This window comes from Theobroma cacao, chromosome 7 (genome assembly GCF_000208745.1).
Source record: "Theobroma cacao cultivar B97-61/B2 chromosome 7, Criollo_cocoa_genome_V2, whole genome shotgun sequence".
Lineage (NCBI taxonomy): Eukaryota > Viridiplantae > Streptophyta > Magnoliopsida > Malvales > Malvaceae > Theobroma > Theobroma cacao.
The window spans coordinates 5,582,050-5,595,549 of record NC_030856.1 but is presented as its reverse complement, the minus strand read 5'-3'; the positions used below and the strand labels follow the sequence as shown (position 1 = coordinate 5,595,549).

Genomic DNA, 13,500 nt, shown 5'->3' with positions numbered 1-13,500 from the left:
TTGTTAAGTTGATCGAAGGTTACAAGATCAAGTTATTATATAGATTTATTTATTTACACAATTCTTGGGCTTGTCACTTACCCTTCGGGAAAAGAAAGGTTAATAAATCCTAGAGTTAATCTTCTTTACGCAACAGCCAAGCACAATTATTTTAGGGATCAAATATATGCACTAAGATTATCTTAGTTTAATTGATATATTTGTCTTTTGTTTTTATTTTTTATAAAAAGTAAATGAATAAAAATATCAATCAAACAAAACTTAAATGATAATCTTTAAATATTAATAAAGATTACTAGTTAAGAATGTCATAAAAACCAAACAGGTGATTCTTGTATTGCTTACACAAGCCACTTCTTATATTTAGAAAAACAAAAAAGGTTCTTGTTTCTAGATAGCTTGTCACTCCACATATATTTTCCTTTTATTGAGCTGTCATCTTTTTCTCATAAAAAGTTATGTTGATAGTGTTGTACTCCTCTGTATCTGAGATTGATTTGTTGCAACAAACTAAACCAATGAACACTTAAATAAGCTATAGTAACATCAAAATTACTTGTCTCAAAGGCCAATTAAAGTTATTAGCCTTAGAAGCCATGGTATTGTTCCAACAATATTTTGTTTAATTATAACAAAAAAAAAAAAGAAATCAAAACCACTATATATATATATATATTCTCTATGAAATTGTAAATTACTCAATCAAATAAGCAAACATTCGCTATCTCTTCTCTCCTATTATTCGAAGATTTTTATCTATTGTAAATGGATAACAGGGTAGTCTTTGTTGGCCTTTTCTTGTTCGCACTTGGTGGTGTTAATGGATTTCCCATGAATGATCTAATAGAAAAATTGCCTGGACAGCCAAATGTTACTTTTAGGCAATTTTCTGGGTACATTGATGTTGATGGAAAAGTAGGTAGAAGTCTGTTCTATTATTTTGTTGAAACTGAAAATGATCCGATGAATCAACCCCTCACAATCTGGCTAACTGGAGGTTAGGCTTTTGAATTACTCTATTTTGGTTTTGATTTCAAACTGATGAATCAATGTTAGGTAGCAACATTTATTTCTACGTATTATGACAAAAAATGTTTAAAATTTGTTATATATTCAGGACCAGGCTGTGGTTCAGTTGGAGATGGATTTTTAAGTGTTGGTCCTTTCATTACTACTGCAAATGCTCATGGTCTCCAAAGAAATTTATATTCTTGGATCAAAGGTTGATTTTTTTTTTCATGCTTGTGACTTGGGACTTGATGTATAGATTTGTTTGAGTATCTTTTGACTTTTGCTGTTTACATATTTTAGTGTCAAATCTCCTATTCATTGATTCCCCTGTTGGAGCGGGATGGTCCTACTCAAATACAAGCAGCGACTATGAAGTTGGAGATGATAGTACTAGTAAGATCATGTTTAACCCAATATCTTCTTTATTTTTTTTATTCATATTTGGTAAAACTTTCCTTTATTGTTTCTTACAGATAATGACCTACTTGCGTTCATACTCCAATGGTTTGAAAAGTATCCAAATTTTAAGTCTAGAGATTTATATCTTGGGGGATCAAGCTATGCAGGTTCAAAAAAATAATCATTTTATTTTTCCATCTCAAAGTCAAATAAGTTCAGTGCAGCTAGGTTAATTGATTTTAGACTTTGATGAAGAATTAAATAACGTTAATGAAAAATGAAAAGAAATTATAGTCCCTAAAAACATATTTCATTTAACTTATAATAGTTTTGTGTTTTGTTCAGGACACTTCATACCCAATTTTGCTAATGCTTTACTTGATTACAACAAACAATCAAACAATTTCAAGTTCAACATCAAAGGATTGGCAGTAAGAAGAAACTCGATCTAACCACTCTAAATTCTTTTGCTTAATTAGTTGTGTCAATGAAATATTTTCTTAACAATTTCATGTCTTTTTTTTTTTTTTTTTTTTATCTTTAAACAGTTGGGAAATCCGCTTCTTCGAAATAAGCTAGATACTCTTGCAGTATATGATTTCTTTTGGTCATGTGGGATGATTAATATTAACTTGCACCAACAAATCTTGAAAGAATGCAATGGAATTGACGAAGACAACTATTCCAATAATCCTACCAAATGGTCTGAATCATGCCAACAAGCCATGAATAAAGCCGAATCTGCTGCTTTTGTTGTATCTTCCATTAATGCCGCTAAGGCAAGCCGCTTTGATGTTCTTCGTGCCTCTTGTGATGAAAATTGGGAAGAACTTGTGTTGGGAAAGGAGGTATTCATCTTGTTCCTTTGTGTATTAATGTGAAACTTATTGACTCTTCTTTTTAGTTATATTCTATAGATTAATCCTATTTTTCTTGTTTTAGGTTACGAAGGTTAGCTATGAAGTAGATATGTGCATTCCTTTTAGGGCAGATTTCTATTTCAATATTCTGGAAGTTCAAAAAGCTTTTCATGGGAATCGAACCAATTTAGGGTACCAATGGAAGGGTTGCTTTGAGTAAGTTCTCTTATATATTAAACTTTTGCATATGGTGGGATTTATATTAATTCTTTTTGGATACATATGAGTTGTGTACAAGTGAGGTTGATGTTCGAACATTTAATCTTGATTCTTTTAAAGAGAGTAATAATTGTTAAGACAAGTTAGTAGATTTATGTTCAGCGAGTCCAATGACTTGTAACTAATGCTTATGCTCTTTTCTTATTCTTTTAATATTTTCTTAATTTACTAGGAAAAGTGGCCTTAAATACAACGATGCTGATAAAGACATTGACATGCTCCCGGCATTGAAGAAAATTCTCCAACAGTCTATTCCTATTACAATATTCAGGTTTGTATAATATATATATATATATATGTATAATATATATATATATATGTATAATATATTTCTTACTTGAGAATAAAACAACTTTTAGTAAATAAATTAAATATAAATTTTGTGGTTGACTTTTTTATTTAATTTTCTTTTATTTTTTCATCCAATATCATGTTACAGTGGAGACCAAGATGCTATAGTACCAACAGTTGGAACCTTAAACCATGTGAACAAGTTAGCCAAGGATATGAATTTGAATTTGACAAAAGATGAAGCTTGGAATCATGAAAACAAGGTTATTGGTTTATTTATTTTAATTATTTATTTATCATTTTTTTCCTAATCAATATTATATTAATTTTTTTTGATTAATGGACAGGATGGAGGTTGGATGTACTCGTACGACAATTTATTAACATTGATAACTGTAAAAGGAGCTAATCATCATGTGACTTTTTCAAAACCATCTGAAGCTTTATTTATCTTCACAAATATTGTAATTAATCGATCGCATTGAGTCAGCCAATCTCAACAAAGCCTTAATGTTTGATATTCTTTTCTTTTTCTTCCAAAAGAAAAAGGAAAAAAATCATTGTAATTTTATGTTTTGTAGTAATGAAATAGCATTGTTTTATGAACAAAGATATTTTCTTTATTTTAGAGTTGCTATTTTATTCTATACTCAAATTTTATTCATTTTGTTAGGATACATAAAAGCTGTAATAATGGTTGGAATAGACAAAAAGAAAAAAAAATAAAGGAAAGAAATACAGATTAGATTTCCCTTTGAACTTCTGCGATAAAACTACATCGTTTTTTTCCATATAAAAATTCTACTCGAAACTCTTTGTATAAAAGCTCTTTTTCTCCTTTTTTTTGTCTCCTCCCTCTCAGTATCTGAAACACTCTTTTATTTGCCTTGCAATCCAAGATGGAGCTGGTTTCTTCATTGTCTTCTTAATTCGTCTTCTTCATTATTTTCTATCTGGCGGCCAATCAATAGCGTAAAATGCAAGGTGATGAGCTTCTGTTTTCTCATTTATGTTCACTGACATAATGTATTTGTATTTAAGGCTTGCTAGATGGCCGATTGAGTGAGTTCAACTGCAAAAGAGGTTCCTCAATGTATCTGGTTGATGTAGAAAGTTGTTGATCAAAAAGAGCATGAACTTGTTATTGTTTCTACGTTAGTTGTTTCTAAAGGAGGAATGTAGTCAGGTTTTCATGTGCATACTTGGCCATCAAAGAATTAATGCAAGGTATGAAAAATAAAATGTCTTAAAAGAATAGAATCAAAAAAACACTATTCAGTTTAACAACGAAACATAAAAGACTATTTATAGAGATAATACATTTTAAACCTAGTTGTAATGCAAGTAACATAAATAAGGACGCATTCTAATCCTAGACTTTCTTAGAGTGCAAGTAAAGCAAAACAACAATAAGGAATCATTACATAAAGAAATGAAAATATCCTATAATGTATACAAGGATGTAAATAAAATAAAATATTCTAAATTAATTCTATTTAACTCCCCTTAAGTTGGAGAATGACGATTGGAAATGGCCAACTTGCCCAACAAAACTTGAAACTGCTCTTGACCAAGTATCTTGGTAAATATGTCTGTCAGTTGATATTGAGATGAAATCAGTTAAGGTAATAAAAATTTTGAGATATCCAAAAGGGAGTAAAAGGCTTTGTTCGAGCATATTTTGAGATATTGAAGATATTAGTGTAGAAGTCTCAATATGGAATATATCAAGAGGGTGATGAATTGACATATTAAAAATTTCTTTGAAAATTAATTTATCAAAATCGAAACTTTTCACCAAAAATTATTTTCTAGTGTCAAAACAATTTTTCAACAATAACTTAGTAAATACAAAAATAATGTATCTAGGTAATATAATTTCTTAAGTATAACACAATAAATCAATGTAAAGCTAATATCCTAATACAAATGCAAGCAATAAATAATAGTGCGGAAAATTAAAAGAGACACAAGAGATTTATAGTGGTTCGGCTCTTTGATACCTATATCCATTTCCTTGGCAACTAAGGAATTTCAATCCACTATCAAGGATTCTTGCTTTCTAACAAGAAGCGATAACCCTTACACAATCCACAATGGGATTCTTGATTTTTCATAGGATCAAATGATAACCCTTACAATCTACAGAGAGATTCTTGCTTTTTACGAGATCAAGCGGTAACCGTCACAATCCACAAAGGATTCATGTTTTTTGATAGGAAGTGATAACCTTTACAAGATAGCTTTTCAAGGTCGACTATGGCTATTCTAAACTTGATTTTCTTGATCTTTTTGGAATAGGATCGACTATGCTTCTTTTTTAGTCGACTAGGGCTTTATGATATTCAAGTTTTGCACTCTTTTAGCCTTTAAATCGACTTGAGCTTCTTTAGGATTGACTTTGGACTTGTGTTTTTAAGTTCCCTTAGCTTTTTGATGCTTCTTTCCAACTACTTTCTCGTTACCTTCAACCTATATTCAAGTAAACACTTCAAGGCATATTTGCTCTTGGTTTCTTAGCTGAAAATGCATTATTTGAAAGCTTGTAAGATGTTTTCTAAGGATGCATATAGCTTTTCAAACAATTTTGTAACCTTAGGAGACTAAGAATATAATTGAGACATTTTCAAATGTAATATTGTTTTTGTGACTAATTTAATCACATTATTCTATTCTTGGCTTTAAGGGACTATTGTATGTTTTATATAAATTTTGTAAGTTAAATATGAGTTGTTAGTTGATTTGAGCTCATTACGTGTGATGACCTGTAACTAATGCTTATACTGAATTTGTTTGAAAAAAAAAAAGATTCTTGTTCTTAAATAGCTTGTCCCTCCACATATTTTTCTTTTTTTGAGCTCTCATCCTTTTCTAGTAAAAAGTTATGTCGTTAGTGTTGTAATCATCTATATCTGACATTGATTTGTTGCAACAAACTAAACCAATGAACACTTAAATAAGGTAAGTAACATCAAAATTACTTGTCTCATAAGCAAATTAAAGTTGTTATTACCCTTGGAAGCCATGGAATTGTTCCAACAATATTTTGTTTAATTGAAACAATTAAAAAAGAGAAAATTGAAATCACTATATATATATATATATATTCTCTATGAAATTGTAAATTAATCATTCGAATAAACAAATATTTGCAATCTCTTCTCTCCTCTTATTCTAAGATCTCAATCTATTGCAAATGGATAATAGGGTATTTCTTCTTGGTCTTTTCTTGTTCGTAGTTGGTGGTGTTAATGGATTTCCCATGAATGATCTAATAGAAAAATTGCCCGGACAGCCAAATGTAACTTTCAGGCAATTTTCTGACTACATTGACATTGATGAAAAGGCTGGTAGAAGTCTTTTCTATTATTTTGTCGAAGCTGAAAAGGATCCAATGAATCTACCGCTTACTATCTGGCTAACTGGAGGTTAGGCTTTTGAATTATTTCTTTAGTTTGGTTTGTATTTTAGACTTATGAATCAATGTCAGGTAGCAACATTTATTTCTATGTATTGGCAAATGACAAGAAAAAGTTTAATGGTTATATGTTCAGGACCAGGTTGTGGTTCAGTTGGAGATGGGTTTTTAAGTGTTGGTCCTTTCATTACTACAGCTAATGCTCATGGTCTCCAAAGAAATCCATATTCTTGGATCAAAGGTTTAATATTATCCTTGTAACTTGGGACTTGACGCATAGATTTGTTTTAATATCTATTGACTTTTGCTATTTACATACTTTAGTGACAAATCTCCTATTCATTGATTCCCCTATTGGAGCGGGATGGTCCTACTCAAACACAAGCAGCGACTATGAAGTTGGAGATGATAGTACTAGTAAGATCATGTCCAAACCAATATTTTTCTTATTTTCTTTTATTTTTGTCAAGATTTAGTAAAACTTTCCTTCATTGTTTCTACAGATAAAGACTTGCTTACTTTCATACTCCAATGGTTTGAAAAGTACCCAAATTTTAAGTCTAGAGATTTATATCTTGGCGGATCAAGCTATGCAGGTTTGAAAAATAATCATGGCATTTTTCTATCTCAAAGTCAAATAAGTTCATGGTAGATTAATTTATTTTAGAATTTGATGAAAAACTAGTTAACGGTTAATGAAAATTGAAAAGAGATTATGGCACCTAAACCATATTTTTCTTTTTGGTTTCCATTGCATAACCTTTTTATAAATTTCATTTAACTTATAATAGTGTTAATTTTTCTTAGGACACTTCATACCCAATTTTGCGAATTCCTTACTTGATTACAACAAACAATCAACCAGTTTCAAGTTCAACATCAAAGGATTGACAGTAAGAAAAATCTCAATCTAACCACTCTAAGTCCTTTAGCTTAATTAGTTGTCTCAGTAAAATATTTTTCTAACAATTTTAAGTCATTTTTTTATTTTTAAATAGTTGGGGAATCCGCTTCTTCGAAATAAGCTAGACACTCTTGCAGTATATGATTTTTTTTGGTCACGTGGAATGATTAATATTAACTTGCACCAACAAATCTTGAAAGAATGCAATGGAATTGACGAGGACAACTATTCCAATAATGCTACCAAATGGTCTGAATCATGCCAACAAGCCATGGATAAAGCGGAAATGGCTGCTTTTATTGTATCTTCCATTAATGTAGCTAAGGCAAGACGCTTTGATGTTCTTCGTGACCCTTGTGATGAAAAATGGGAAGACCTTGTGTTAGGGAAGGAGGTATTCATGTTGTTTCTTTGGGTGTTAATGTGAACCTTATTCGCCCTTCTTTTTATTTATAGTCTATATATTAATCTTTTTCTTGCTGGTGTAGGTTACAAAGGTTAGCTATGAAGTAGATATGTGCATTCCTTTCAGGGCAGATTTCTATTTCAACATTCCGGAAGTTCAAAAAGCTTTTCATGGGAATCGAACCAATTTAGGATATCAATGGAAGGGTTGTTTTGAGTAAGTTCTCTTATGTATAAAATTTTACACATGGTAGGATCCAATCCAGTGACTTGTAACTAATGCTTATACTCTTTTTTTTTCTCCTTTTAAATTCTGCATAATCTACTAGGAAAAGTGGTCTTAAATACAGTGATGTTGATAAAGACATTGACATGATTCCCGCATTGAAAAAAATTCTCCAGCAATCTATTCCTATTACAATATTCAGGTTTGTATTACATAAAAAAAAAAAAACAAGTGTTAGTAAATAACTAAAGTAGAAATTCTGTGGCTGACTTTTTTATTTTATTTTTCCATCCAATATCATGTTACAGTGGAGACCAAGATGCTATAGTACCAACGGTTGGAACCTTAAACCATGTAAACAAGTTAGCGAAGGATATGAAATTGAATTTGACAAAAGATGAAGCTTGGAATCATGAAAACAAGGTTATTGGTTTATCCATTTTAATTATTTATTTATCATTTTTTTCTAAGTAATATCATATTAATTTGTTTGATTAATGGACAGGGTGGAGGTTGGATGTATTCGTACAGTAATTTATTGACTTACATGACTGTAAAAGGAGCTAATCATCATGTAACTTTTTCTAAACCATCTGAAGCTTTATTTATTTTCACAAATATTGTACTTAATCGATCACATTGAGACAGCGAATCTCAGCCAAGCCTTGATGTCTCATCCTTTCATCTTCTTCCAAAGAAAAAAAAAACATGATTGTAATTTTATGTTTTGTTGTAATGAGATATATAGCATTATTTTATGAAAAGAAAACATTTTTTCTTTAATTTTAGTGTTGCTATTTTATTTATACTCAATAATTATGCATTTTATCAGTATCCATGATAAATACCTGAAACACTCTTTTATTTGTAGGCATACAAGAAACCATAAAAATATTCCGTAGTATGAAATATCTGGGTCTTTCTACAAGATTTAGTGTCTCCATTAGCAAATTCAAGTCCCAAAAAATATATTCAAATATTTTAAAGTTCTGATAAAATGTAATTAAATCACGTAAGTGGTGAAACAATATGATACCTTGCACATATTTGGGGAGCAGAGGTTGTAGCCATGGGAACACTTGGTGAAATTATCATGGTCAGGGAAGATCCGCAGCCTCCTTTCTTCATCAACAAAGTCGGGGTTGGAGTTGATCTCAGAGAAATATTCCCTCAATCCAAGATGATCCAAAATTGTCTCAATGAAGAACACGTTTCTATCACTTACAATCCTGAGTTCACACCTAAAAACCACAAATCAATACCCTAAAGCATGAGCTGCTTTACTAGCAGGGACGAGATGTATAGGAACCCGTTTCAGAACCTCGGCAATGTCATCAATGGTTTTTCCTTGTGCATGAAGCTCCTTCATCATCCGATCCTGAAATTTTATACTACGATAAAACGTTTAAACCTTGAGTTCCATTCTTTTTTAATGCGAAAACAACAGAAACAGAAATTCAAGGCCTTAGCATGGCTTAGCATGAGAGAATTCCAGGGCATGGTGGGAAGAAGCTGGTTGAACAAGTCGGTGAAACCCAACTCGTCAACAATCCAGTTATCACTGTCACAATCGATGATATATAGTTTTGTCAAAATCAAAAACTAAAACGATTCCAGCCATCTCTCTGAAAGGAAATCAAAGAATCACAAAACAAGAGGGAAACAAATATATCTTGCTTTAAAGTATGGATATAGTAATGAAAACTCAAGAACTCTGAATGTATTCTCACGTAGGAGGGGAGGGTATCTATAAGTAGAAGCAATATATATTCATTAAGAATTGATTTTCTTTTGCAAATATGAACAAACATTTATTTTTTCCTCAATAAATGATAGTTATTATGCGCATCAAGTGATACCCACGTGATTAACAACTACCCAGACAGTGATTTACGACAGAATTTATAAGACCTGTTAATTTAATTTTTTTTTAGACGGACTATCCAATTCCCATTTATTTTTTGATAAGTCATAGGTATTTCATTAAAAGTTCCCAACAAAAAAAAATGTGAATATCACCCTGTAACCCTTTCAGATCTCCTGACCAATCTAAATTCTGCACAAATCCTCCTATGTTCTTTCTTTACAAAAAGACAATTACTCTAAACAGTCCCATACAGACCCATATACAATCATAGCAGTTCATTCAGAAGCAGCACATAGCCATTTTGAAGGCATCCCCAACCCCACTATACAAAAGCACCACAGGAAAAAACAAAAAAAACCCAATAACACAGTTCCACTTCAATACCAATTCTAGTAGCAGTCACTCAGAAGTAGACGGGTTCAATGCTGTACACTCAGAGAGCATCCTCATCCACTCCACACACAACCCAGAGTATCCGATTTCGGATTCAATTTGAATTATGTCCAAAATTAAAGAACTTGGGTGAAATTTATCCTTTTTTTTTCCGTTGAAGGCGTTTCATTCAGGTTTGGACATGTTTCTCATATACGCCTTACCATGGCGTTACTCTACCACTGAGTTTACAAAAGAGATTTTTGGCAAATTATTTAAAATATTTAACAAATTAGCATAGAGTAATCATAAGTAACAACTTCTCTATGTTGTATCATATGTAAATATTTTTTGGACTAATAATTAATCACATTTTTAATATTCTTGTCTTTAAGGGATTATTTTATGCTTTATATATTTTAAAGTTAAATATGAGTTGTTAGTTGATTTGTGTTAATTAGGTGAAATGACCTGTAACTAATGCTTGTACACAATTTGTTTAAAAGAAACAAGATTCTTGTTTTCAAATAGCTTGCCCCTTCGCATAGTTTTCTTTTTTTGAGCTCTCATCGTTTTCCCGTAAAAAGTTATGTCGTTAGTGTTGTAATTCTCTATATTTGACATTGATTTGTTGCAACAAATTAAACCGATGAACACTTAAACAAGCTGTAGTAACATCAAAATTACGTGTCTCATAAGCAAATTAAAGTTGTTATTACCCTTGGAACCAATGGTATTGTTCCAACAATATTTTGTTTAATAAGAACAGAAAAGACAAGGAAAGGGAAACCACTATATATGTATACTCTCTATGAAATTGTAAATTACTCAATCAAAACGAGCAAACATTCGCAATCTCTTCTCTCCTCTTATTCTAAGTTTTTTATCTATTGTAAATGGATAATAGGGTATTCGTTCTTGGCCTTTTCTTTTTCGCTTTTGGTGGTGTTAATGGATTTCCCATGAATGATTTGATAGAAAAATTGCCCGGACAGCCAAATGTTACTTTCAAGCAATTTTCGGGCTACATTGACGTTGATGGAAAGGCTGGTAGAAGTCTGTTCTATTATTTTGTTGAAGCTGAAAACGATCCAATGAAACGGCCTCTCACTATCTGGTTAACTGGAGGTTAGGCTTTTGAATTACTCTTTTATCTTGGTTTTTATTTTAAATTGATGAATCAATGTTACGTAGCAACATTTATTTCTATGTATTGACAAATGACCAAAAATGTTTAAAATTGATTATATGTTCAGGACCAGGTTGTGGTTCAGTTGGAGATGGGTTTTTAAGTGTTGGTCCCTTCATTACTACAGCTAATGCTCATGGTCTCCAAAGAAATTTATATTCTTGGATCAAAGGTTGATTTTTTTTTTTGTGCTTGTGACTTGGGACTTGACATATAGAATTGTTTCGATATCTTTTGACTTTTGATATGTACATATTTTAGTGTCAAATCTCCTATTCATTGATTCCCCTATTGGAGCTGGATGGTCCTACTCAAACACAAGCAGCGACTATGAAGTTGGAGATGATAGTACTAGTAAGATCATGTTCAACCCAATATTTTCCTTATTTTCTTTTGTTTTTGTCAATATTTGGTAAAACTTTCCTTCATTGTTTCTTACAGACAAAGACCTGCTCACATTCATACTCCAATGGTTTGAAAAGTATCCAAATTTTAAGTCTATAGATTTATATCTTGGCGGATCAAGCTATGCAGGTTTGAAAAAATAATCATTTATTTTTCCATCTCAAAGTAAAATAAGTTCAGCGTAGATTAATTGATTTTAGATTTTGATGATGAATTAAATAACATTAATGAAAAATTAAAAGAAATTATGGTCCCTAAGAACATATTTCATTAAACTTATAATAGTTTAATGTTTTCTTCAGGACACTTCATACCCAATTTTGCTAATGCCTTGCTTGATTACAACAAACAATCAAACAATTTCAAGTTCAATATCAAAGGATTGGCAGTAAGAAGAAACTCAATCTAACCACTCTAAATCCTTTTACTTAATTAGTTGCGTAAATGAAATATTTTCCTTACAATTTTAGATTTTTTTCCTTCTTTGATCTTTAAATAGTTGGGAAATCCGCTTCTTCGAAATAAGCTAGACACTCTTGCAGTATATGATTTCTTTTGGTCACGTGGGATGATTAATATTAACTTACACCAACAAATCTTGAAAGAATGCAATGGAATTGACGAAGATAACTATTCCAATAATGCTACAAAATGGTCTGAATCATGCCAACAAGCCATGAATAAAGCCGAATCTGCTGCTTTTGTTGTATCTTCCATTAATGCAGCTAAGGCAAGCCGCTTTGATGTTCTTCGTGCCTCTTGTGATGAAAATTGGGAAGACCTTGTGTTAGGAAAGGAGGTATTCATCTTGTTTCTTTGTGCATTAATGTGAAACTTATTGACTCTTCTTTTTATTTATATTCTATAGATTAATCTTTTTCCTGTTGTTTTAGGTTACGAAGGTTAGCTATGATGTAGATATGTGCATTCCTTTTAGGGCAGATTTCTATTTCAACATTCCAGAAGTTCAAAAAGCTTTTCACGGGAATCGAACTAATTTAGGGTATCAATGGAAGGGTTGTTTTGAGTGAGTTCTCTTATTTATTAAAACTTGGCACATGGTGGGATCGGTGTTAATTCTTTTTGTGTACAAGTGATTTGTAACTAATGTTTATACTCTTTTCTTTTTCATTTTAAAATCTTCTTAATCTATTAGGAAAAGTGGTCTTAAATTCAGCGATGTTGATAAAGACATTGATATGCTCCCAGCATTGAAGAAAATTCTCCAACAGTCTATTCCTATTACAATATTCAGGTTTGTATTACATAAATAAAATAAAACAAGTTTTAGTAAATAAATAAAGTAGAAATTTTGTGGCTGACTTTTTTAAATAAAGTAGAAATTTTGTGGCTGACTTTTTTAATTTACTTTTGCGTCCAATATCATGTTACAGTGGAGACCAAGATGCTATAGTACCAACGGTTGGAACCTTAAACCATGTAAACAAATTAGCCAAGGATATGAATTTGAATTTGACAAAAGATGAAGCTTGGAATCATGGAAACAAGGTTATTCGTTTATCCATTTTAATTATTTATTTATCATTATTTCCTAAATAATATTATATTAATTTTTTTTATTAATGGATAGGGTGGAGGTTGGATGTATTCTTATGGCGATCTATTGACATTGATGACTGTAAAAGGAGCTAATCATCATGTGACTTTCTCAAAACCATCTGAAGCTTTATTTATCTTCACAAATGCTGTAATTAATCGATCACACTGAGTCAGCCAATCTCAACGAGACTTTGATGTTTGGCATTCTTTTCTCCTTCTTCCCAAAGAAAAAGGAAAAAAAATTCATTGTAATTTTATGTTTTTTTGTAATGAAATGGCATTGTTTTATGAATAAAGATCTTTTCTTTATTTTT

At 31.2% G+C, this 13,500-nt stretch overlaps 3 protein-coding genes and 1 pseudogene across 3 annotated transcripts; 3 read left to right on the top strand and 1 right to left on the bottom strand.

Annotated features, from left to right (window-relative positions):
* On the top strand, positions 696-3,339 carry LOC18594032 (serine carboxypeptidase-like 44). The gene is made up of 10 exons (XM_018124610.1): positions 696-997; positions 1,118-1,222; positions 1,312-1,404; positions 1,485-1,577; positions 1,756-1,841; positions 1,959-2,258; positions 2,353-2,486; positions 2,722-2,820; positions 2,989-3,103; positions 3,188-3,339. Exons 1-10 carry the CDS (start codon positions 766-768, stop codon positions 3,323-3,325), a joined length of 1,395 nt encoding a protein of 464 aa, XP_017980099.1. The 5' UTR covers positions 696-765; the 3' UTR covers positions 3,326-3,339.
* Positions 6,037-8,436, top strand: LOC18594031 (serine carboxypeptidase-like 44). Its single transcript, XM_018124250.1, has 10 exons — positions 6,037-6,268; positions 6,395-6,499; positions 6,583-6,675; positions 6,762-6,854; positions 7,066-7,151; positions 7,257-7,556; positions 7,651-7,784; positions 7,897-7,995; positions 8,102-8,216; positions 8,299-8,436. The coding sequence occupies exons 1-10, from the start codon at positions 6,037-6,039 to the stop codon at positions 8,434-8,436; spliced, it is 1,395 nt and encodes a 464-aa protein (XP_017979739.1).
* LOC18594030 lies at positions 8,797-9,414 on the bottom strand (annotated as a pseudogene).
* Positions 10,890-13,460, top strand: LOC18593949 (serine carboxypeptidase-like 44). Its single transcript, XM_018124578.1, has 10 exons — positions 10,890-11,160; positions 11,289-11,393; positions 11,483-11,575; positions 11,663-11,755; positions 11,929-12,014; positions 12,126-12,425; positions 12,520-12,653; positions 12,783-12,881; positions 13,021-13,135; positions 13,218-13,460. The coding sequence occupies exons 1-10, from the start codon at positions 10,929-10,931 to the stop codon at positions 13,353-13,355; spliced, it is 1,395 nt and encodes a 464-aa protein (XP_017980067.1). The 5' UTR covers positions 10,890-10,928; the 3' UTR covers positions 13,356-13,460.

Coding starts and splice junctions, on each gene's coding strand:
- LOC18594032 (XM_018124610.1), top strand. CDS start 766: ATGGATAACAGGGTAGTCTTTGTTGGCCTTTTCTTGTTCGCACTTGGT. Junction 1,578..1,755: donor TGGGGGATCAAGCTATGCAG/GTTCAAAAAAAT, acceptor TGTTTTGTTCAG/GACACTTCATACCCAATTTT. Junction 3,104..3,187: donor CTTGGAATCATGAAAACAAG/GTTATTGGTTTA, acceptor ATTAATGGACAG/GATGGAGGTTGGATGTACTC.
- LOC18594031 (XM_018124250.1), top strand. CDS start 6,037: ATGGATAATAGGGTATTTCTTCTTGGTCTTTTCTTGTTCGTAGTTGGT. Junction 6,676..6,761: donor AGTTGGAGATGATAGTACTA/GTAAGATCATGT, acceptor TTGTTTCTACAG/ATAAAGACTTGCTTACTTTC. Junction 7,785..7,896: donor CAATGGAAGGGTTGTTTTGA/GTAAGTTCTCTT, acceptor ATAATCTACTAG/GAAAAGTGGTCTTAAATACA.
- LOC18593949 (XM_018124578.1), top strand. CDS start 10,929: ATGGATAATAGGGTATTCGTTCTTGGCCTTTTCTTTTTCGCTTTTGGT. Junction 11,576..11,662: donor AGTTGGAGATGATAGTACTA/GTAAGATCATGT, acceptor TGTTTCTTACAG/ACAAAGACCTGCTCACATTC. Junction 13,136..13,217: donor CTTGGAATCATGGAAACAAG/GTTATTCGTTTA, acceptor ATTAATGGATAG/GGTGGAGGTTGGATGTATTC.